Source organism: Vidua macroura, chromosome 1 (genome assembly GCF_024509145.1).
Source record: "Vidua macroura isolate BioBank_ID:100142 chromosome 1, ASM2450914v1, whole genome shotgun sequence".
In the NCBI taxonomy this organism is placed as follows: Eukaryota; Metazoa; Chordata; class Aves; order Passeriformes; family Viduidae; genus Vidua; species Vidua macroura.
Window position 1 is genome coordinate 128,200,048 of NC_071571.1, and position 26,332 is coordinate 128,226,379.

General features: G+C 34.2%; 1 protein-coding gene across 1 annotated transcript in view; it reads right to left on the minus strand.

Annotated features, from left to right (window-relative positions):
• Window positions 1-292: 292 nt before the first annotated feature.
• MMP16 (matrix metallopeptidase 16) overlaps window positions 293-26,332 on the minus strand; it is a 160,795-nt gene continuing 134,755 nt past the window's right edge. The window contains exons 7-10 of the mRNA XM_053977528.1: window positions 17,579-17,717; window positions 9,488-9,638; window positions 5,464-5,579; window positions 293-926 (exon numbers count right to left, since the gene is read on the minus strand). Coding sequence (XP_053833503.1) covers window positions 592-926; window positions 5,464-5,579; window positions 9,488-9,638; window positions 17,579-17,717 — 741 coding nt within the window. The 3' untranslated portion in view covers window positions 293-591. The remainder of the gene's footprint in view (window positions 927-5,463; window positions 5,580-9,487; window positions 9,639-17,578; window positions 17,718-26,332) is intronic.

A 26,332-nucleotide genomic window follows, 5' to 3' on the forward strand; every position in this document is an offset into this window, starting at 1 on the left:
TGGCCCCTTGTTTGTTGGAAAATGGCTGTCCGAACAGTCTGAAGTCCTGCGTGTCATCCGAGTCTCCCACCTGACAAAATTGGAAGTAGGAGTATAGGACTTTATCCGTAGCAGACAGAAAGCAATCCTCTTTGGAGACAAAGCTGTTTTGGGTCTTCTCACTTTCCTGAAAGTTCCATTGTTGGTTGTTGTGTTTCTCTAAAAAAATTTACTTTCAGCAAAAAATTCTTCGAAGGGGAACAGGCCTTAAGGGAAAAATGTAGAAACATTGGAGATATTTTTATTCCTCTTCATTAGTTAATCCTGATAGTTTATAGGGCATTGAGCGTGCAGAGGGAAGGCCTAGAATTGAATGACAAAGAAAGACAAAGGACTGAAGAAACAGCAGATACTGTGTATCATGGAAGCTTCCCAGCTGAGCGAATCGCCACTCATGCGCAGGACAGGCAACCCCCTGGGTTTTAAGGATCAGCTTTGTTTCAGACTGACAGATGCCCGCTCCTAGCTAGGAAACTGCATAACAGCTCTTGTGTTGAATCTCAAGTTACCACAAACTCCTGGGAGGGAAAAAGAAAAAACCAAAACCCTACATCACACCCACTCTTGCATAGAGCGTTTGCAGTACAGTATGTGGCGGGGTGTTCCTTTCCTTTTGAACTGGAACACAGTGTAAACCAAGACAAGGAGGCACAAGGCCAGGATGCAGGGAATGACAATGGCTATGGCTTTCACAGTGCTGGCTGTGTTGTCCAGTTTGATGACAATGTCAACATCATCTTGAGGGCTGTGTCGGTCTTTATCTCGGTCTGTTGGTCCATCACAACCCATAAAATCCTTGAGGATGGATCTGGGATAGCCAGGTTCCACCCTGAGCATCTGGTTATTGAATTTCCAGTACTCTTTTCCTTTGTAGAAATATGTGAAGCCTGAGGAAGAAAGTAGCAATTATTCATGGTCATATGAAATCATGTCATCAATATACCATTATGGAAATTACTGGTATCATTTTTGTTTTTGTAATTAAAAAAATCAAAAGACATAAGGAATAGACTTCAGTTAGAAGTCTTTCAAATATTTTTTTTACAAATTTTATTTTATTGTCTCTAGAAATCTAACATGCAGTTTGGGGATCTTATTTTGATTTTATTGTTTGCTTGTTCTTTAGTTGTTCTTTAGTTGATCTTTATTAAATTGGGATTTTATTTTCTTTCATTGCTACAAAAATAATCAAATCATTCCAGAGAATATGGTCTATGAAAAGTCAAGGTTTGGCCAGTTTGTTGATTCACTGGAAAACCAACTAGAGTTGGAATCCTCAGGGACAGGACTTTAAAGAATCCTGACATCTTCAAGATGGGAAGTCTCCTGAAACAAATTGCAATGCTCTGCTATGCTATGTTATCCAGAAATGAGAACTGACCCTCTTCAAGCTCACATAGACTGTTGTTGTACTTCAGAAGGAGACTGGATGAAATAACAGCATCTTTCACATTAGGTAAAATGTGTAACCAGATGTAAGTTTTCTGTAAAGACCTGATATTTTTTCATTCAGGCACAATCCAATGTTATTATTAAACATGCTTAAATGAAGAAAAAGCTTGACTCTTGACAAAAATCTATATTACTTTATTATCCCGGCTGAAAAATGACATTGATCTGGCAAGACACAAACCTTCAGGATGGGTGGGTAGGATGGATAAACCTCCTACAGTTTATGAACTGAATGGAAACAGCTGGATTTTTTCTTATCTTCACTTTATATATCTCATATATTTCCTGCAGTATTAAAGGCCACTAAGACAGATCGGGCACTATTTGTAGCTTACAATACTTCCTGAAAAGGCTGGTAATTGCCTATCTGGAAATAACATCATTATTAACCACCTATTCAATCAATCACTATTTTCTTTAAATTCTTAAATTTTAAGAAAAAGAAATATTTGATAGTCTATTTTGCAGCTCAAACTGTAGGAAATGTCTTCATCACCTACTACCACTTTTCAGAAAAAATTGAGTATTTCATCATTCTTCTACATTAGGGTTTTTTTTGTAATTTTAATAACCTTCCTAACCAATGAAAAGGCATTATTTTCCTTTCCTTAATTCCTTACATTTTTATTACCTGAAAATATGCTAATAGATTTATAGAAATATCTAATACAATTTGAAAAAAAGAAAATACAAAAAGTACTGATCTCTATCAAAAGAGTAGATAGACTTGTTCAGAAAATGCCTTCTATTCTAATTGGAATAAAACCTAAAAGAGGACTGGAATTCTTTAAATTCGATGAAGTTTTAAAATTTTAGCACATATAAAGTTACTTAAAGCAATCTGCAATTTAAATTAGAAGTATTATCAAATGCAAAGTTTCAGCATTTTGAACCACAGTTTCCCTATCTTTGGATTCCATATAACAATATGCCTTTCACAAAGTACTGCACATCTTGGGCATGGATAAATATTTAAAGTATGGAAATTTGATATATTATCTCTACCAATACTCTAACACACATATAGAGACCATATACAGATGTGACACCTCTAAATCTATGTTCATACATATATACAGAATACATGTACTCTACTCAGGGGTAGAGGTAAATCAAAATACAGATTTTAGTTAGTAGTAATGGATATTATGCAGCAAAAGGTCAAATTAACACTCTTAAAGCAGCAAAAGAATTGCCAGCTGCTAGAGATCCAATCCATTTTTTTCAATCAGAGCACATTTTCCACTGGGAAATTCGGTTTAAACTTTTTTAAAAGTTTAAAAGTTTAAACTTTTCTGCCATTTCTGCTGAGGTAGGAACCAGTATAATAGTCAGTTACAGCTGAAAGGTGGAAGCTACCAGCAGAGAAGGACAATTCTAAGAGACTGAGTAGTTTTACTGCTTCTCCTGACAGAGCAAATGACTTCACACAACTGTTGAAAGTGATTTCATCTAATCTGCTAGATGTGTTAAACCTGCTTTGAGAGCTGTTCCTTACAATTTTCTAGGTACTAGTCACTGAGTAGTGAGTGCAATACCTGACCCAAGCAGCACTGAAGGGCTCAGCAGTCACTGCTACCTCAAATGTTCTTATGTAGTAAGTATAAGGCAAAAAAGGCCAGTGGACTAATAAAGTAGACTACCTTTTGTCTTTCTTCTACCTAAAAATTTCTAGTTGGAAAGTTAAATTTGCTGTGCTGCTCTCAAAGGTAGAAAGAAAGATTTCTCCAATTTGGAGAACTTTGTGTGATCTCAGATTCCGTGCAGCAAAAGAAAGGAAATTTCTCTTTCACCCCCTCCTAAGAGTTTCTACTGCAGTGTTAGAAAACAAATCACAAAATGGGAAGTAGCAGGGCAAGTTTCAAAGGTGCTACCTTTACCTGTACCTCTACCTGTACCTTAACAAGCTTTTAGGGGGGGACATGACTAGAGTAGGAAATTGGTTTTTCTCATCCTTTCCAAAACTCTTAATGCAAGATTACCAAAATTTTTTGTCATCACTGAAGGAAACCCCTGCATGATCAGAGTTATTGTAGGTGTTCATTTGCATAGTTTGCACAACAACAAGGTAAAAGAAGGCAAAAAATATACTTTAAAATGAAATTCATTCCCTGAAAGACATGCTTTCAGATGTTTCCTTATGAAGGTTTATAGTAAAAGATCTTTATCAGCTCTGCTTCTGTCCAGAGAAATAAAAGCAGTTTCAGGCAAAATGGAATCAACTTTCCAACTGAGCTGTAGTATTTCTTATTTGCATCTGCTTTTGTTTCTTTCTCTCCTCATACAAACAACAGCAAAGTTGTGAACTGTTTCTTAAGACTTTATTTTCTTGATTTCAGGGAAAATGTCTTAGTGGTCTTCTTGGGAAATTTATGGTCTCATTTTCAGTCCCTTTTTCTGCCCTGGGGCCCTTATAGGATTTCTGAGATGTTCAAGAATTTCCTCTTTCCTTTCACCTCCTCCACAATCTCATGTCATGTTTTATTAACCTTCTCATCCAAAGAGTCTAGCAGACTATTAAAACCACTGGGGTTAGAAAGAGAAGTGCCTTTTATGTATTCAAAAGTCTTTCATACCTTAGGAATGGGTGCTTTGACTCTGCAATGCTTTCAAACTCACTGGTCTGAGTGTTACAGTAAGATAGTTTTTATTTTTAATGGGAGGCACATGTACCTGAGCTCTGAACATAATATATATATATATTTCTATATATATTTATATACAGAGATATGTGTATATATGTATATTTATGCACAGATATAAATGATACACACACAGATATATATGCATATATGTATATATATTTCTATAACGTTTGTGACTATTTCTACATATATGCATATTTTAAAACAGTTAATTATTGAGTGTGATGTATGCAGAATATCATCTTGAATGACCTACTTTCCAATTAAAAGCAACATAAAAAATCCATCTAGCAAAAAGGCCAAAATACAGACAGGGTTTCTTTTTCTGGGTACAACAGACCTAAAGCAAGGAAACAATTCAACATATTTTTTGAAAAAAAACCCCAAACATGTCCATGGTAAATTACTTAATCAAGTTAGAGGTTGAAATAGGAGACTAAAATGTTTTATAAAAGGAAAGAAATCTTTTTATTTTCTTATTAAAAGAAAATTAAAATATTATGGCAATAGATATGTGTCCTGTCTTATGAGGCAAACAGAATTAATTAAGAACCTACCAATAAATAAATCATATATGCCATATAACAATTGTCCAACAATGACAGGATACAACAAATGCATATCTTTATTCCCATCAAAAGGATCTAAAACTTCTGTGCAACTGAGGGCTCTGTTGGCAGCTGGCCACCATCCCCTGGGTAGCACTGAATTCTCCTAGGATGGTGGAGATTTCAGCTGCTCTCATTTGTTTTCTGGTGTGTCCAGCTGAGATTTCAGGCTCTAGGTATGTCATGTTGTATCTTGATAGAGGTAATAATACATCATACTAAAATCCCTGTTATCTGCTTTTCTACATCATGGACTTATGACATCTTTGATTTACATAAATTCATTGGGATAGTTCTGATTAGATAAAGATTTTGCTTCCCTTTGCTAGCTTTTGAGAATGAATGCAATACTTTCTAAACTGTTTAAAAAGCCAGTACCTTGAAAATTCAATAGAGATATACTGTGTTTATGATGCTTGTTTTAAGAGGTACTATCAGAGTACATCAGAGAACAAAACCAAAATGAATTAAGACAGAAGAAAAAAAGAATGGCAAGTAAGATTTATAATGCTAAATTTGAAAGTGTTTTGAGCCCCAGGTTAAACAGTACACACAAACAAAGAGTATTTTCACTAAAGCCAGTTCTATAGCAGTAAATACTCTGTTCATATATCAATAATTCCTTCACTGCTTAACCTGAATAGTCAATCAACTCTCTACTACTCTATCTTACATAAAGGGTGTAAATAAATCATTAAAACAAGAACATGCTTGCATACCATTTTCTTTGTGGACAAAGGCTCCCTGAGGAGATTCCGGGATACCTTTCCAAATTGTGATTGGTTTGGGATAACCAGGGTCCATGGATCTCATTTCTTCACTGTACCTCCAGTACCTGAAATATTTTTAAAAAGAAAAACAAAGCACATTTGTAAGATAGCAGATGTGTAACTTTATATTTTCCCCCTCTAACACTTGCTACATTCATTAACCACAAGTGGAAATACTGGATTTCTTCTCTTTGAACATACATTACAAATAAATCTATTTGCTGTTTCATGTAAATAGATAGAAGATAAAATATTTTTGACTTCAACAACTAAACCAGCATGCATCTTACTTATAATCACCACAATTCTGATGCCTAGGGCTTTTGTGCAGTGACACAGAGAGATGCAACACATGCAAAAAACCAATGTATATGAATGCCTTTCATAATATTTTAATAATGCAAGTGACAGTAGATTAATATTAAAATACTGCCAGCAATCTTAATTTAACTCTTCATACGTATACATTACAGTAGCTTTTAATTTTATTTCATTATCACTAAATAGATGCAGTGTATTATAAAATTCAACCTGTTTGTGTGTCTTTTTGCCAGCAAGCCTTTCTCAAGCTTGAAAAGCTTCTGTATGCAATTCTAGTAATCCTGAACATCTGAGAAGTATTTACAATTGTGATTTATTTACATTTAGAGATTATATTGATAATTTCTTTTTTCTTTTACTGCTGATCAAATTGCTATACATGTCTTATAAGTTGGTTCTAAGAGTACAGCATCTTTAATATCCTCTGTGTATCCTAATATTTTGGTGGGTCATTTCATATTTTGATTTACTCCATTGATTTAGAACACAGTTTTATCACTACCATTGATAATCTGGTTACTGCTAAAAAACTTGACCATGTTTCTCATTTGAATTCATTTGACTTGAGTTTTTAGAAATCCTTGTTATGATCATCATATATTAAAAAATTCTTATGTGGATGATATTTTGTTGCTGTGAAGGTACTTAGGCATTCTAATTAATTCACATTTTAATCTTTTTAGAAAAGTGGTCTAAACTCCTCAGTATTTCTCCCTGTAGGGAGTTTCTCTGGCTTTAAACTTTCAATGAAATTAAAAGATGGCAGATTTCAAGTGGGTTAAGTGTTGGCAAGTTAGATTAAAAAAACATTTGTATTTGTTTTTTCTTTCTTATGCTTAAATTATTTTTATAGCCTCAATTCTTAATCTAGCCAGATATACATCAGCTACCAGCCTACAACACAACGCTCTTTATTGGGATACGTAGCATCTTTGAAAGTTTACATGCAGAAACAACATGTAGAAGTAGTAAACAAAGCTCTATCATTAATACTGTTGAAAGCAGTTCTTCCTCATCTTTAAACTCTAAGTTTCTTGGTCTTTAGTTTGCATTTTTTAAAGAAATATATATTTTTTTCTCTCTCTATTCCAGAACTCTATTTCCATCCTCCATAATTTCTCTCATTTTCCTTTTTCTCTTCCAATCTTTTCACCTTTTTGAGCACCTTCTTTTAATAACCTCCGTTTTTCCCCTAGCCCTAGATGACTTTCAAAGATATACTTTGTCATTAAAAGTCTTTGAGGACATACTCAGTGCATACTCAGAAATCACAAAACTTCTGTGTTTTCATCATTGATGAGAAATCCTATTAGGGAAGGACTGATCTCGACACCACTTCAACAATCTGTACTGGAATAATGAACATGTCTGCAGGGTAAGGAAAAGCCTAGTCTTGATTCTATTTGTCATACCAAATGTTCACAAGCAAACTCCCTAATGATGGTTTGAGCTCTACAGCCTATATAAACTTGTTGCCGTATCTCAAAGACTGATAAATAACAGAGGGAAAAAAAAAACAACGCCCACTTAATAGACTGAGAAAAAGGGAATTTGGAAAATATTTGCTAAACTATATTCTATATCAAAGCCTATTTACTTAATGATATCCTGAGCCATTGGATGATTAAGTTTTATGAAGAAAAAACTGATTGATTTAAACTCTAAAGTGCATAAAACCAGTTGGACTAGACGGGCATAAACAAGGACATGTGTCAAGAAGTTCACCAAACATATTATTTTCTAGTCCCAAATGACTCAGTTCTGGTAGGATAGGAATAACAGAGGGACTAATGTTTTTTGTAGTCAATTTTTACCCCTTTTTTATTTTCATACAATTATTTGGAAGAATTATCTTTAGTGTTGAAATAGATAATGTCAAATTACAACAATAATATTCCATACATGAGCTGTTTTAGACATATGACTGTTTAATGGATTACTTTTAAATCTTCTTACTGGTATGGTTAATGGGATTTTCTTGTTTGTTTATTTTTTTGCTTGGTCATTTTTATTATTATTTTTATTTTATAGCCAATATTTGATTTCATAAGCAATGTACATTGAGAAACTTACCGTTGTAAGGGTTTTTTTCCCACTGATGGTCAATATCCTGTAATGGCTCAATTATCTCTGCAAGGGTCACGTTCAATCTTCTTCTAACATACTCTATTGTATTTATATCCTGCTGAGCTTCATTGTGCTTCTTAGCTCTAAGTAGCAACTTTTCTGCCAGTACATGTTTTCTCTGCTAGTTTTTTTTGTCTTCTGTTATTACCAATTGTGTTTTGGGAAAGTCCTGAATATAAGTAACTGCCTATACATGGTAATGTAAGAGGGCATTGCTGAATAAAGCCCAAAGGAAGTAAAAGTCACAACAGATTCCTACTGCACATCTTTTTACAATATGTATGTGGAGGTGGAAAATTATTACTTGCAAAAGAATTTGAATTGTAAAAAAAAATCTACTCAACCATAGGAAGCAAATTATTTAGGCATCTTCTACTCACTATGAAAATTGATTGCTTGAAATGATACCTAGTTTTAAAACATTGCAAAAATTTGACTTAGTTATCTACTTCCCTCACCATGAGTGTTGGAAAGCTATATTTTTTTAAATAATAAAAATAGCTTCAACCATAAAATTTGTTGCAGCATTCTGTAGTGCAATTTTTACAGTATTGCTATAAAATTACAAACTATACTGTCCTAAACATATTCTATGATGGGCATTAAATTGATTTCTTAAGTGATCCATGAATACTATTAGTGTCAGAGAACACTAAGTACCACACAGTAACAAAAGCAGTCATAGTTTTAATAAGATTAATCGAAATATTTACAGGTATTAATTAGGAATAATTTGTCTCTGAGCACACAAAATTTGCACAGTGATAGATCAATCAACAAACACAGTACCATACTGAAAACCTGTAAAATCCATCATTCAGACAATTTGCAGTGTTTCAATTCTCTTGACATCTCTATAAAGCAGACAAACATTCCTTTCCTTTTTTTTTTATTGACAGGTAAATAAAGATACAGTGACTAGTACAAGTATTTCATGTGTGTAAAAACACTTGGATTTTATGGGTTTTTTTTTGTGCTTGTCTTTTTGCTGGGGGGTTGTGCTGGGTTTTATTTTTTTTTATTGTTATTACTAATCATAGATATGTGTCCCTATAAGATTTATTTAGAAGTTATTCCAAGAAAATGCTCAAATTCTTCTCTATTTCCTAGGTTTAGCTCTGAGTTGCCTTTTTTACCTCATTATCAAATAGAAGCAAAGTAATTTTCACTGACTTTAAAAGCTTTGGATCATGCCTTGCCTGCTTATGTTCTGGGGTTTAGAATTGTGGATAAAAAGAAAGATGCAAGAGTGTACATAAACACAACACTTTTAATATTTAAGTTTAAGTTTACCACAACTGTGACTCTCCTGTTGACTTCTAAAACATAACTTTTCTATTGGATATATACTTATACCCATTCCAAGACACTCAAAAAAATATAATTTAGGTTATAAGACATGTGAAAACAGTATAGCCATCTATGCAGGAGGAGTAAATTTCATACTTTTGAGAACTAGAAGAAAAGGTTAACATGTTTAGCTGGTATCCACTGAATTGTTCCCTTGCAGAAATCCTATACCAACCTATCTCCTTTGAAGAAGTAGGTTTTTCCAACATCTTCCCACCAAATTGCTGAATCAATGCCATGGGAAGGAATTCCACTTCCAAGTGTTACCAAATCATGAGGATAGCCTGGCTGGAGAGTAGTGTCCTTGAAAACCCAGAACTTGTTACCTGTACAAAAGCATATATATTCACACATATATGTGTGTTAGTCATCAGTACTGCCAAGTAGAAATATTAATACACTCTTAAGAAATAAGAAAGACTTCCAAAGGTCTATAGTAGTGGTTCTTCCAAATACAATGAAATGAAAAATGTCCCATCGCTGCAGAAAATGCAAAATTAAATACGCCTTATGGATATCTTGCATTTATAAAGCACCTTTCTTCAAATAAGTCCACAGAATATTTTAATACCAACTATGCAATGATCAAAAGTAGAGTGAAAATTAAATCACCTTAAGAGACTCTGTAGTTGATAATGTAATACATTTACAGAAAAACTACACAGCAGTTTTACATTTCATGAGGAAAGAGAAAATTTTATAAGAAAATAAGGTAAGAAACACAGACACAAAAAAATAGAAATTACAATTTTCATAGAGACCAAATACTTTTATTACTCTGTATTTCTCCCCAAGAAGTTAAATTACTTATGAAAGATGTATGATTATTTCAGAAATAGCCATAGAATTTAATATTTAAACATCTTTTCTCTTAGGGTGGCTTAAAGACAGCAAACTGAGAATCTGAATCCCTTTTGTTGCTGAAAGTAATCGTGGGTTGCCAGTGGCAGTAAGATTTAAGCTTTGTCTGTAGGTGACAAATCATTCAAAACCCCCCAGCTGACTTATTAAGTGCTGAAAAGACAAGGTAGTTGTACGACTCCAGTTGATGTTAGCACAGTGTCTACACAAACCTCAGATTACCCTTGTTAATCCAGTCACTGTCTTAAATATGAATGACAGCCTAGGGCTTCCTGGACTGCGGTGCTGAGTGGACAAAACCGCTACTGCTAGAGGGGTAACTGCAGTTACTAGATAAATATTTTGTGTACATAGGGATCCATGCCTACAGAAGTAGCAGCTGCACCAGTGTTTTATAGTCAAGATGCCCCCCTGTTTGTGGGAGAGGATGCTTCCTGTGGTCTCTCTTCCAGCTGGATAGCTTACCTCACCAGCCCACAACTCCAGTTTCCAAGCTTGAGTTTTTCCTCTAGCTCCCTGGACAAGTTCTTCTTCACTGAATACTTTCATGATTATCTCACCTACTTTACCATCTCATATTAAGCCTATAGCCCAGTATTTCCCCCATAATTTTGTTGTCCTCCTAGAGACTTCTCAGCATACTGTGCCACTTGTCCTAGTCTTGCAACTATCTTCTCCTTTTTACATTTCTGCTTTTTTCTAATTCCTCTTCAAAAACTCACTTCTCACCTGTGTCTTTTCAGCAGAAACTTCTCTTTCAAACACAGCTTTGGCTGAAAAAAGGGAATAAAGATCCCCATATGCTCCCTAGAAATAGGAAAGGGGGAGCGTAATTTGTATTTATGTACTCATTTGATGAGCTTGCTTGGATGCCTGTCTTCTCTTTGTGTTCTGTCCCCTAGACCAAGAGGACACTCTTCCCAGGCTAGACTATAGGCTCCTTTGTAAAAGAACCATGTGTTTATTCTCTCTTCAAAGCACTACCATCATATTTTTTTCCAAAAAGCATTGCTAGTTTTAGTAATTATGACACTGAAGGAGAAGATACTCTTTGACATCACATGGACACTTTGAGCTAAATCCCAAAAGAAATCTAGATGAGAACCATGAACGTATATATAGAATTTGCCTTATTGGATTATTCACTTTGGTCTATCCATTGCTATTCATGATGATGATACTTAAAATATAAGGGAAAAGTTTTAAAACAAATTTTGATCAAACACATTTGGAAAGAGGATATAAGAGATAAAATCACGGCTGTTCACATTAGTTTTTCTACTTACCTTTAAGGCTAGACAGGCTGTTATACAGATTTAGGACATTAAGGTAGTGTGCTGTATAAATATTTTATAAGGAAATGTAATATTACCCCAAAGACCTAGGATCAGGTGCATGCCAGAATCATCAAGAGGGAAAATCCAGAGAGCTGTTTTGCAGTTGGTTTTACACTTTAGCTATCCCTCTGTGGTATTAAATGTTTGTTTAAAGGAAAGGTTTTTTAATCTCCCTGTTTGTACTGTGGTGATTTAAAGCATGTTTTCATTTTATCAGAGTTTTAATTAGGAGAGGGGGTATAGTTTCCATCCCTCCCATGCTGGGTTTCCAGGGTTAATTTTTTATCAGCTTCTTTACAGCTGCTTGTCACCCACTTTCAAGAACAGACACTACCGTTTGCTCAACAGATCCATTTTCCTGCCAGTTGAAGGAAAAAAAAGGACTCAAAGAACGAGTATGTACAGAGCCATCTGAAGTACTAAAAATGAAAGAGACACAGAGATCTGTGAAGAGCAGTCATGGAAAGCTGAGTTCTCTGTTGATCTGGGATTAAGGTCATTGCTAACCTGAGATTTACCTTTACTGAGATGCCTTATAAAAATTCACTTATAGGGTTTGATAATGACAGAGGTGAGCATCTTCAATCATTCTCTGTCCCTCTTCCCATGTGGTTTATTTTTTGCCAATTCATATGACTGGACACAGAAGGCTTCAGATGTTAATGGCAGTTTCAAACGCAATGATAAAGAAGTCATGCGTTTTGGACCTTACTAGTTGGTACTTATGGTGTGAACAACAGATGGCATCCAGTGAATGATCCCAGGCCAGCTCATTTCTGTTTCAGAAGATCATTCAAAATGACAGCTGTTGCACAGCATTGAGAGGCATATGCTGTGATGTATGTAATGCCAATACTTTTCTCTGTGCCTCACAAGGAATAAAAGTCAAAGCAATGTTATGAATAGATTGTTATCAGCCATACCCAGGGAGGCAAAGTTAACTATCAACAAGATCAGGTCATATCAAAATAAACAATGGTTATGCACAAGCCATTGTAAATGACAGCACCACTGAGCCATGTATTTTTTGCACATTCAGATATACTGAAGTAAAAGGAAAATGTAGATGTGGGAACAGGCATAAGAAACTGAATTCTTCACATAATTTCTTATTAAGAAGCAAATTCTTTCTTAGAAAACAGAGAAAAGGTAAGTTTATCAGTATTCTGTGGAGACAGGGGAGCACTGAGATCTCTAACATATGTAAGCAAAGCCTATTGATGCTAACTAGCAGGAATTTTATTTAACATTTGCCTTAGAAGACATGTTTAGTCTGCTATAACTGTGTTGATTGTTAATGAGAAGTACTGTATATAAGAAATCCAAATGTTCCATCTGGCTGACAGATTTAATTTCAGTTTTTTGTTTGGTTGGTTTTTTAGGAGGTTTTAGGAGGTTCGTTGTTGGTCTTGTTTTGGATTTTTTTTTCAGTCTCTCACCTGGAGGAAAGTGGGTGTCTACTGATCAGAGAATTGATTTGATCAACAGAATGTTGATCAGAACACAATGTAGGAGAAGTTAAAGCTGAAAAGCAGTGCCAAAGATGCCCAACTGTGATGAGAATGAGATAATTTTATTTCTAACATATTTATAAAACTTTAAACATAATACAAATTAATGCTAAAGTCAGTATGCTTTCATGTAGCTCCTATTCCACTTCCACTAATAGTCAATAAAACTTCATTAATTGTGATGATAATGGAAAGAACTATGACAAAATTAATCATATTTTTATTCTTATAGATAACTAATGCTTCTTTGGAGTCAAAATCTGTGCCCTTGGCAGAAACCACCAAGTGTTTATTTTGCAAAGTTGTTTTTTTAAGGTCTCATTGGTAGGTTTGTTATTTTCACAAAGAATAAAGCACCACATGTTTCATGAAGTCTGAAATTTCAGAATGTTTAATCTCTTGCTTTTATTCCCTAATGTAAGGTCTAATATAATAAGAAGCAGATTGGCAAGGTCAGAAGCTGAGAGTGAAGCAAGTGATAAAAAAGCTAAAATGTCTTACTTCTTGAAATAATGCTTTGTTAAATATCATCACTGTAGGGAAACAGCTGAGAAGGATGAACCATGGAATTATTTGAAGTCGCTCAAAATCCATGTTTGACATTCTAAAAAAAGTACTGGAAATAAAGGACATCTGTATTGCTATGCTTCACTTAAAATTACAATATTCTATATATTCTTTAGACTGTTTAACTTCCTACTGACTACTGCCAACAAATATGCAGTTTTTAGCAACTAGTTCTTCCTTTTATATAATCTGAATTCTGAATAATTGTGCTTCTGGGTTTTTTGTCCATATTATTTGCAATTATGGTGTATGTGCAGGGCAAGAAGTGTGTGGCATATAATCACTGTGATAGAGTGATGAGATGAATTCCCAAATTTTTAAACAATTACATGTAATTTAAGTCAGTTAAAAAAAAATGTAACATCTAATCCTGAATGTTGGTTTATTCCAGCCAACATTCCTCTTAATTTTGGTCTTTCAAGCCTGTGTCTACTCTTTTTCTAGAATCCTAAAATTACTATTCATGGTGGCTTTTTCCCCATTCTCTATTTCCCACATCAAGTTTCTGTCATTTCTCCATTCCATGATCTGACACTATAGTAAATCTATTTTTCAATATAAAACTGTCAGGCCATGGGGTAAGTGCAGTAGAACGTTATGATGGAGGCACTGGTAGTATGAGTTTTACAGCAGCCTTTCTATTGCTACATTTGGTTTACCATAACATTCAAGAGTGCAGATGGCTTGACAATTTCATTTTTAGCACTATATAAATTCCCAAAGGTACACAGAATGAATTTTACTATTCATGTTTTCTCATTAAAAGAAAAAAAAAAGGTATGCCATCTTATTGTCATTCAGCATGGACACTGGTAATGAATAATAACAAGAATTCAAACATCTGTTTTTTATAAGTAGCTATCCACCAGATTGCTCTGTACTTTATGAGTATGATCTGGTCTACTGGGGGCTGATGAGTCCATCTGGCAGGGAACAGGAAGAGGATCTTGGTCATAGGCTTGCCAAGCTGGTAAAGAGGGATTTTAACTAAAGTTGCTGGTGGAGGGAGAACCTCAATCCATCCCACTCCTACCAGCTTGATGCCAGTGCCAGCAAGAGATGTCCAGAGCCTGGAGAGAGATCACAGGTCAGCAGGAGAGCACCTGAAACAGCACAAAGCAATTCCAGCCACTCCAGCCAGTAAGTTGATTTCATTGGGGGCTCCAAATTAAATGCCTCTGTGGAAACACATGTATTATGCACAATAACAATAGGAGTTGGGGATGTGCTTGGAAATTCGTGCACACCTGCAGGGCTGTGATCTTACCAGCATCACAGAGATGTGGTGGGATGGCTTCTACAAATGGAAGGTTAGAATGGAAGGCTACTGGCTCTTTATGAGGGATGGGCAGGGAAGAGGGCATGGGGGTGTTGCTATCTGTGGCAATGACCCGCTGGCATGCATGGAGCTCAGCTGGGATGGATGAGGAACTTGTCACAGAATCAGCTAGGTTGTATAAGACTTTGGAGATCATCAAGTTCAACCTATGACCTAACACTGCCTTATCAACTAAACCATGGCCACATCCAGTCTTTTATTAAACACCTCCAGGGACAGTGACTACACCACCTCCTGGGCAGCCCATTCCAGTACCCATCCACTCTTTCTGTAAGCATTTTTTTCCTAATGTCTAGGTGTATATTTGTAGTATACTATGGGTCAGCACTAAAGGGAGGGCAGGATCAGTGACAGTATAGTGTGGCTCAGAGGAGTACATAGTGACACTAAACCAGTACAAGTTCTCTGCTGGCACTTAATCCATCTTTTCTATTTTATTCTCTGAATAACAGATGTAGACATTGGCTTAGGTATATGCTTTGTTAACACATCTGTATGCTAGACTTCAGATTTAAATTTCCTTCTAGAACTTACTTGTTTGGATCAATTTTAGACTGGTAAAGAACACTACCTGGATAAGGTGTTCTACTTGCTCATCATCTTAGCAATAATCAGCTTGTCTATTTCTAGCACCTTTGGGAGGAAGACAAGTACTCTTTTCTCAGGAAATTTTGTGATGGAATAGAAGAAAGAAGACAACGATCATTTACCTACAGTCTATTTATATAGATTTCTGTAATCATGTTCCACAAGGCAGTTGAGATCCTTGGAACAGGAATTTTCAAGGACACCCACACAGAAGACAGCTGAAATTTTTGATTCTGTAGCAGTGGAAAAACATGAATTACACTGATAGAAAAAACACCAACAGTTGGATATTAAGAGTCATGAAGACATGGCAGAGAAGCCATTTTTTTTTTAATTGCACAAGGAAATACAAAGACTTTTGACCTTGGCAAATAAAGGGATAATACAAATGTCATTGGAAAAATAATTGAAGGAATTTTGAAAAGAAGTCATATGGGAAAAAAACCTACAGCAGAATATCCAAATATCATATGGTATCAGCCAGAAGGCACAAAACTAACTGGTCTGAAATCAAATAGCATAAGGTGGGGATGATGTGAAAGGAAAACACAATTCTGACTTCTAAAAGCACAATCTTACTGTTCCTGCTTGCTTTAATTAATCTTGATTTAATTTCCCAGAGTAAAAATAGAGAACTTCCCTCCTCCTTCTGTTGTTTGCTATCTGTAACTCATAAACTACAGGATCAACCTATTCCTCTAAGACCTAACAGGAGGAGCCAGTCAGCAGTGGGTGAAGAGTTAAATAATGATGAAACATATTTCAAGGTCATTGGGAAGGAAAAGAAGCAGTTATAAAAATAAGCTTGATCATTTCTGTCTGGGGCTCAGATAATGGATGCCAGCATTATCAAGGCAGAAGTCTGGGATGCCCAGGGTAGCTACTTTGCTCTTTGTAGAAGTGGTGCAAAGGAATAGCTACAGAATAATATTTTTATCCTTCCATATCTTACGGACCTAAAAATCAAGCAGTGGGATGGAGATTTGGAGGTACCTTGATCATGATTCCTCACCATATAAACTTCCCAGTGTTAATGACTTGAAGTTTATTTTATGGCAACAGAAATAAAAGCATTTGCTCTATTGAAATAGAAACTGCACTACATGTAATATCATTTTCCTTATGATTCACACAAAAAAAAACAATTTCACTTTTAGCAAAACATAAGCTTCATTGTACTGTTATGAAGTGTTTCTGCATGTTATTAAATATTTTTCATTTAACATTCCCAAGATCCTGTTTCCATAGTGAATGAAATATTCTCCCCGTAAATTACTCCACTTGTAGAAATGAATTATTTTTTTTTAATATAACAACTTTTAAAAAAGCTACCTTTTTTTGTAATGAGTTAAAAAAAATAATCATTCACAACACTAAATAGCTGAATAATTTTTCACATATTTGTTATCTATTCAGTTTCATCTTCTCTCAAATGATTATTTTATAAAATGTACTTTACATAATTTGAAGATTTTGTCTCTAAGTATGCATTTGTTAAACATATAAGATAACTTTATCATTAAATCTAAATAAGGTACATGTTCAAGAACTTTAATTTTGAAGAACAGCTGATGTCTGGAGTGAAATTTGAAAAGAATTGTTAGCAACAATTTGATCTAAATCACCTATTTTGTGGAGTTTATGCTCCTTTAAAAACACTAAATACACATCTATGAAAAAGATTATTTTTCCCCACATGAAACTGCTAACATCACAGGTCTTAGATGAAACAAAAACAATGCAGTACAGTGAGGTATATTCATTGTGTTTTCCTAAAACACATTTAAAAAATTATTTCATAGTAGATCACTTCATTTCTGTCTTATATTTATTCTTTCAAATTTTTATTGAATATGTAAGAGCAAATGACCTGATACTGTGAAGGGTAATCATAAATTAAAAATGTCATTGCCAAACAAGAAAATGTTAACATATATACTCTTCATTTAGCTACCAATTTGCAACAAGATTTACAAATCATTAGTAAAAATACACACGATGTGTTTCAAGAAATCATCACACTCAAAAGTGTTACACAAAATCTTACTTTTGTTCTTTCTTACCTTTAAAGAAGACAAAATTCCCCTCGCTGTTTTCATAAACTGCATCAATGCTGGGAGGCAGTCCCCTCCAGAAGTAGGTAATCTGCATGGGGTATCCATCCATCACCCTGTTGTTTCTGACTCGCCAAAACCACTGATCCTGGAAACCAAACATACACTTCTTAATACATTTATTTGTGCTCAGCTGGTGTCTTGAAAATACTGAACAGCTTATTGTGGCATTTTTAAAGCAGACCTTTTGCTGAGTGGATAAGCACATTGTGTTTGCATTTGTCTCACATTACAAATGCTTCAGAACTGGTTTTTGCTGAGGTGGGGATAAGCTACACACACAAACCAGGTGTTTGGAGAATGTACAGCATTATATGAGATGATGTAGCTCTCTCAACTTCATTCTTAAAATTTAAAATTTGTGGTCTGACTACAAGTGCTTTTAGACTGGACATATACTTATGTGAATGCCCAAAACAATGGGACTACATACAGACTTTGAAGACCAATTAGTTTTGCAGGTCATTTTTTTGCAGTGGCTGCTAACAGTGAAAGGTTGATAGATATATGTGCAACATTACTACCTCAGTCCAGTAGGAACTATGCTTTGATGACAATTTTACTGTAGTGAAGTTCAGTAGTCTTTCAAGGGACATTAAATAGAATGGTTAATATTACAGCCATATATATATATATATATATATGTATATATATATATATACACACATATATAAAATAGGTGCTATATCCAGCTAAATCTACTACATGGAACATTACATGGGTATCAATAAAAATATTATCACTGTACCACTTCATAACTGTTTCATTTCAAGATGAAGGATAGGGTAAGTATTTAACTTCTTACACACATTTGAACATTTTTCAGCATTATTATTATGTAAAACAACCCCCTTTAACAATAAAGGAAGTGATATTCCCTTTAACAATAAAGGAAGTGATGTTCTGCCAGAATCTGTCTCAGTTTACATGGCAGTTCTTCCTCTGTATAAGGAACACAGATTTCACAGTGCAACAAAATCTGTAAAATCATAAAGTTAACAAATATCTTGTAAAGAATGGGTTATGTTTCAGACTTAGTGATTTTTGGAGTATGCTTGCATTATTTTATTTTGATAGCAAGACCGATAAAATTATATTTTGCAGATTTGGTATTGAGCTGTATGTCAAACTGTATTTTATACTTCATATTGCTGACTTGCAGCATAATAGAATATTCTTATCTATTATTTGCTCAGATTCCTTAGCAAACCAATAATTTTTCCTGCTATAATATTAAAATCTTAACAATAATACAATTATGAAAAAACTGGAATGTTTGTTTCATTCAGCATATCCCCATGAATTTATTTTTAAATCTGTTTATATGTATACATAGATTGATATGGGTCATTGCCTTTAATGTTGAAATATGCTATTCTGAAGCATAATTGTGAATATAACATGCAGCGTTCTCTCTTCTGCTGATGGAATCCTGTAGACTTCTTATTTTCCTCATCTATTTTCAGCATATGTACCTGTCCTTGCAATAACCATGGACAATGAGGTATAGCTCATCAGTAAGGATCCTTCAGGTTTCCACAAAACTAACATTTTGAAAATGTATGATTTTAGCATTTTTATGGTCTTATTTAAACAGGCAGAGGCTGGCATATGATTTTTCCATAGATACAATTTCAGGGAATCAGCAAATGGAAATGTCTGAGGTCAGAACTGAAAGTTTGGACCATCTGAAGATTGGGGAAAGTAGGCATTGGCAGAGGCTGATACAATAATTTGTTTATGTAAATTTAATTTTCCTGGGTGACTTTTCTGTGAACATGCTGGACTCAATGGTTTTAGACTGATATAATCCAAACTCTGGAACGCAAGAAATGCAGCATGTAGCTGTAAAGCATGCCAAGGACCTTTCTGAAGTATCAGATGAGAAAGGCTCTGCTTATGGAAAGAATGCCTCATTTCAGCACATATATGTAAATGTAATTTGTTTACCTTAAACAAAGTTATACTTACCAGCAATTTTATCATCTGTATTTTGATAAACATGTACATTTACTGGAAGTATTTTTTAACAAGAGTTTATCTATTATTGAAATTTAAAAGAGGCATAGTCCAAGACAAAGCATATTGACTCTAATAAAGCTCTTTCACACGTTAAGCAAATAGCTTGAAACAGTTTCTCTGGCAAAACACTTTTCAGTGTATTTGTTTATGTTGAATAAACACAGTTTTGTCTCTTTTGAGAAATGGTGTTTATTGAGAATCCCTTTGCCCTTCCCACTATGTTGGTTAAATATACTTTTTATTATTTTGTTTCCCCAAAATACATTAACTACAGCAAACAGGTTGAACACAATTTGTCACATGCATTCTAATGCAAAGCCTGACAAATGCATACATTGAATGCATAGATTTTAGTGTCTTTCCTTGCAGGCTAGTAAATGTCTCCTTGTTAGCATCTGTAGATACCCAATTGCTTCAGAAATATGGATCACTCCTGTGCAGCTGAGATCTGGCATAATAATGGATCATTAAATATTATGACTACAGACATACCAAATAAATTAAGCTTGGGCAATTATTCCCAGTTCAAAAAGCAAAGCTGAAACAAACAAAAATCAACACTTAATTAAGATAGAGCAATATATCTAAAACCCAGAAAATGGTTATTGAGTGAGAAGAGACTGTAAAATGTTTCAGAAACTCTATGATGGTTAAAGAGTAACAGTTGAATGAAGAAGCAGTAGCAGTCACTCAAATTGAATGTTTTGACATTTTATTCAGAAGATGGGATATTTCTGAGAAAAAAAGACAATAAAGCTTTTTAGAGAAAACAAAGTAAACAAAGGTCATACATAAATCATTCTGCACTCTCAGTAAATGTTTCACATATTTTTTTCCTGTGCATTTAAAGGGACTAAAATACAGTATATCATGTATGATCATAGCATATAGCTCCCTCATAGAAACACTTCTTTATTAGCTCAGAGAATTTTAAAAGGAAGAGAGTATTAGAGTAAAAAAAATCTGACTCTTAATGCGTAATGTTCATACTTTGTTGGTAGATATAGTCTCCTCCCAGTCTTAGAATATACCTTTTTAGTGATGATTGTGTTAAATTGATCTTTATGTTTAATTCTATGATTGTTTAAATATTTACTCCGATGAATAATTAGTTTCCATTTCAGTATTTATTACCAACTTAAATGTATTTCAGATTCCTTAAGGGACACAACTGATGCATATGAGAATTAAAAAAAAATATCCAGGTATTTTGCTTTATCCATAATACACAAACTAGTAGAGACTTTAGTGCAAAATTAATGGACCTTTCTTGTCTAGAGCACCTAACTTTCTCTTATGTCTCTGGATCAACAACCATTGTCAATGTTAAAACATTAATTTGCTACAAAATGCCTAGAGCTCTGACCTTTATTTTATACCTAACGAACTCTCTCTGCAATTCTGTAATGACATGTGACACTCTGACTCAAGGTCGAATGATAGCCAGTAAAAAAAGAAAGACTGCAAAATGTGATAGACATTCTAAAAAACCTACAACAAGCTAGAAAGAAGGAAAAAAAATCAGAAATCTTTGAACTGGTACCTTTTTTAGCTACTTGGAAGTGAAGGCAGGTAAAGATTTAAGGCAGACAGAGAGGTGCAAAACAAGACCAAAATGCAACTGTAAATTATATTATTTTGACTATGATTATAAAAATGTGTGCGAACCCCCAGTAATTTTTGAAATATCCTTGCACTGTACAGCAAAAATCTCTGAATTTCTGCCTGACTTGATGTCTAATTGTATATATATGGTGCTGTTAAGAGTATTACCCTAATAGGATAGAGTGAGATGCAAAATTTAAAAGCTATAGCTGATAAGGGAGAGAAGTTTTACTATTTCTAGATTCCACAGGATAACTGTTTGGCCTATTTAATTTGAAAAAAGAAAAAGCCAAATAAGCATAATACTTCTGCCCTAAATAAATGTCAATCAAATCAAATACTAAATTTCAGTCAATACTGTAGCTTAATATTATTGACAAAATACATCAAGATATCACACTGGGTCTTGTGTTCTCCTACATGCATACTCTCATCATGTGCAAAAGCAAGCCTCTGTCAATGGAAGATTAAACATATTCAGGAGCTAAGCAAAAGAGCAATAACAGACTGACACATTCAGACAAATGAATAGCCTTCTACTTTTTTTTTTTTCATCTAAGTATTGCAGAAAAAAAAAAAAGAAAAGAAGCCAGTGCAAAATAATATACTAAGATATTTTTAACAAATTTAAATTCTTCTCTTAGAGAAAATGAAGACTTCCAGTTATATACAGAGAAATTGACAAAAGGACAAAGCCTGCAGAAACTGCATTTCAAGACTGTGATCAAAGAGACAATAAAGTTCCCCTACTTCCCTTACAACTTTATGGGATATTAAGAAACTGAATTTGGGAAATGCAAAGTATAGTTATTGTATCTAAACAAAAAAAAAAATTTGGAATGTCCTTTTAAAAGTATTGATCTAATCTCAAAAGGCACTTTTCCACATCTACTTCATCAGGTCATGAATTTCATCAGGAAATCTCTATGTTGGTAATAACCACCCTGTGGCATGTGGAATTAAAGACTTTGTGCCTGCTCATTTGGGGGTTTCCCCTATTTCTTTAGTAACATCCATTTTCAACATTCTGAATTTGGAATCTACAGCATTTAAGCCAAAGGAAATTACTGCACAAATTAGGAAAAAAAAAAAAAAATAGCAACTTTCTGGGAAATAATTTTAATGGAGCAGAAAATAGAAGATACAGTTCATGGGATATAAGGGAAAAAAAATTCTTAGCACAATTCACCTATGAGAAAGATTCTGAATTTAGTTTTCTTTTCTGTTTTGCTTTTTTTTCTCAATATAGAATTTGCAATGAAACTTACAGACTAGCCTTACTTTAGTTCCTACTTAATCCCATAGTAGAAAACAATTGGCTCTGTTGAGACCAGAATCAGACATTAAATAGATGCTACCAATCTATCTCATTTTAGGAAACAATCAACTAAATGGACTATTTACACAGCTCAGCTCATTATGAAGCTGGTTCACATTAAGAACAAAGTTCCTTTAAAATTACAAAGGATAGTTATCTGTTCATTAACAGATGGATGTACAACACATCACTTATCTGAACTTATAGAAACATTTCATCTTTCCTAATGTGTCTGGGACAACAGCATGGTTACCCATTTAGAATAGGGCATAAAGGTTGTCTGAGAGCCATGGTGAGAAGTCAGAGATTTAAACACCACTCAGAAAAATCTCAGCACTTCCTAGGTTGAGCTCCTGAGCCTTCTGCTGATATCCTCACTGGAAATGAGACAAAATCATTGGATTCAAAACAAAGATATGCAAAGACATCACCAAATACTTGTTCTGTTTCTTCCTTACTTTCTCAAGTAAGGAATTTACTTTGATGCCAGTTATTAAGGACAATTATATAGAATACCAGCTATTTACTGTTGGTACCTAATCAGACACTGGAGAACTCCTGTAGACAAATTAAAAACATTGTTTGTCATGAACTTAATTATTTTCCTTAACAACATGTTATGGCAAACTAATACCATGAACAAAACTGTTAGCTACTGTGACTCGGCATAGAAGCAAGTGAAAAACTGGGAAACGTTTCCCATTGTTGAATATGGGGAGTGCTAAACTGAGATTGGTTTAAAGTATCTGTCTTCAGCTAAGCTGAGGTTCACTGGTGTAAATACATTTTCAAGAGAAAATATTATGTAGCTATTTTATGGGAATTCTTTGCTAAGGAGTATGCTAAGCATTTTTTCCTAGTATCTGTTCTTACCTCCTCTTCTGTATTACTGACACAATAAAGTGATGTCAAGTAATTTATTCAGGGTCCAAAATGGCTTTATGTTAAAACACGTCTTCTTGGTATCTTATTCTGAGACCTAACTATTGGCCTGAATCATCTCTTTCACTCATTTGAGATATATCAAAACTACTTTTCGTTGTTCATGCTGAAATCTATAGCTATGCTTAAAAAAAAAAAAAAGACAGAAAGAAAAATAAAAGGAAAAAAAAATTAAAAAATGCTGAAGCAACCCAGAAATTAGACTTCAAAGATCAGAGAAAATATGAAAATAATCAATTTATTTTTCAGAAAGAACTCAAAGGGTTATGGTTTTCATATGCACTATTACTCTCTTCATGGCAGAAACCTCTAGTTCTCCTCCCTCATTTGTAAACAGCTGTACAAATCTACTTCATGGAGCACATACACAACAAAATTGCAATGTGCAGTCTTGCTTATCTGAAATCTGGTTTATGCACTGCCAGAACAACAGGATGCAGCAAGAGGAACTGTGACTGAAACTGGAGCAAAAATATCTCCTTTACCCTCAACATCAAATTCTAAAGTATGGTTGATTAGCCAAAACACTGGCAGTCCCTCTGAAACCTATCCTGAATTTTTGTGGTGATTTCAATAAGCTGCAGTCAAGTATTTCCACTTCTACTGCTGCACAGTGATAGATCCAAGATGCAGTTACTCCTCCTTTATTTTGTCTTTTAATTTCTTCCTTTCTCTCTAATTTTCCTTATTTTACTCTAACTCTAATGTGTACTTTGGTCATTTTTTAAGGTTGCCAGTGCCCAAGCGCTGGCAGAGGGAGCAGCAGGACTGACCTGTGCTGGAATACTGTCGGGAATGCCTGAGCTCCTCAGCCAATCTCCTGCCTCTATGGTAATATATTTAAGAAAGGGCAAAAGCATTGCTCCCTATTCAGAGTTCTTTTTCATATTCAAAACCATTTCATGATCAGTAGCAGATTTGAGAAACTTTTCATTTTATTCCCAATATAAAAATACTGAACGTTTGATGACAAGCTACACAAGAATTCTGGGGTTCTTCACACTTTGAAGATCAACCATTCATTTTTAAACTAGATTCTGCAAATCACTCCTTTGTGCTATATTTTTTTATTTGAAACACAACATTCATTGCTCAGCTACTTAAAGCAGAGTTATTTTGTCTAACGTCATAAACATAAAAAGAAGATAAAACTATTCATTCTTTTAGAACCATAGAATCATAGGAATATTAAGGTTGGAAAAGATCTCTAAGATCTAAGATATCTAAGTCCAGCCTTTGATTGAATACCACCATGCCTACCAAAACAAGCCATTAATATATTTGTGAAGCTTATTTTGGTTGTTGTATGTTGTATTTTTCCTAATTACCATGTGTATTACAAGGCAAATATGTAAAAAATACTCAATATTGTGAACTTACATTACCTCTTCCTAAACAATATATAACAAAATATTCAGCCAAGTACCACATGCAATTTGGTCATTTGCTGTGCAGAAATTATTTTGGACATCTACCTGGTTGACTATTAGTATATCCAAACACTTTGTGCAATTCCTTGAATATTGAATGTATAAGACATGCAAAGAAAAGCATTTCTTAATAATAGACCCTAGGCTTAAAAAAAAAATGCTCAAAGGCCAATATTTATAATTTTTTTGATAAACAGTCTTGGTATAATCCAGAGTGAACTGACTGAGAAAGTATGTCTTTCAATGAAGGTAGTGAATGCAGCCTACTTGCAGAGGCATCCACAGCCATGGCTGTAGTTCTTCTTTGGAAAACATCTTGATTGAAATCCTGTCACTGTTCATCTCAGTGCAGAAAATAACTGCAGTAACTATCTAACTTACTTTCATCTATGTTACAAAGGTCATATGATTGCTGTTGCTCAGTCCAATTTCTAGTACAGATGAAAACTGTTTATTAAAAAAATATATTCTCTACATTTCCAATTAACAAATTTGTATTACTGCATTTAGAAAAAAAATAATTCTAAAATAAACATCTCTTAAAACTGCTCTTAGTATTTGGTGTTCTATGGAAGTAAATAATTTAAGGATACTTTGATATTCGTTTGTTTAATATTTAATTTTTTAATACTGCATCCTCATTTTTACAGCTGTTTTCATTAGTAAATTATTCTTTGATTATAGCCCTTATTTTAATTCTTTCAGTCTTATTCAAATATTTTTAATAATTTCTTCACTATGAAATTGGATGTGAACTTCTTATCAATTTTTTGATGCATATCCATCTGTCCTCTATTTTTCCTGTGCAGGCAGTACCAATGGCATTTTAGCATTTCTTTCCTTTGTATACATTAACCTTTCAAAAATATCCTGAAGTAATCAAAAGCTGTATTTATAAAACACTTTCAGCTCAAGGAAAATCTGTTCTGCAGAATCCATACAAAACATGCTATGGAGTTTTTGGCTAACACCAGCAGCTGGGTAACACTAGATCTCACGTTGTACATGAAACTCGGTAAACTTAGAGGCCTCTAACAACACCATGGGTTGATTTGGGCCTTCTGTGAGTGGTTACTATGTGCTATATCTCCATCATATACTTTCAAAGAGAACTTGGCTCCTTCTGGAAAATCTTCCACATGAGAACTTGTCCAGTGTCTCTCTTCAGATTAAAAATATGACCTTGTACTATGATGCAGCTGGAGATGATATTGCTTTTTCTGATCTGTTCCACAGTATATATATAAATGGTGACAACTCCGGTAATTAATGTTTTATCTTTACCAACTGAACATGTTTTTTTTTTTTTTTTTTTAACAACAACAACAACAACAAACCACCACCCCAAACAAACAAACAAACCACCACCCCAAACAAACAAACAAA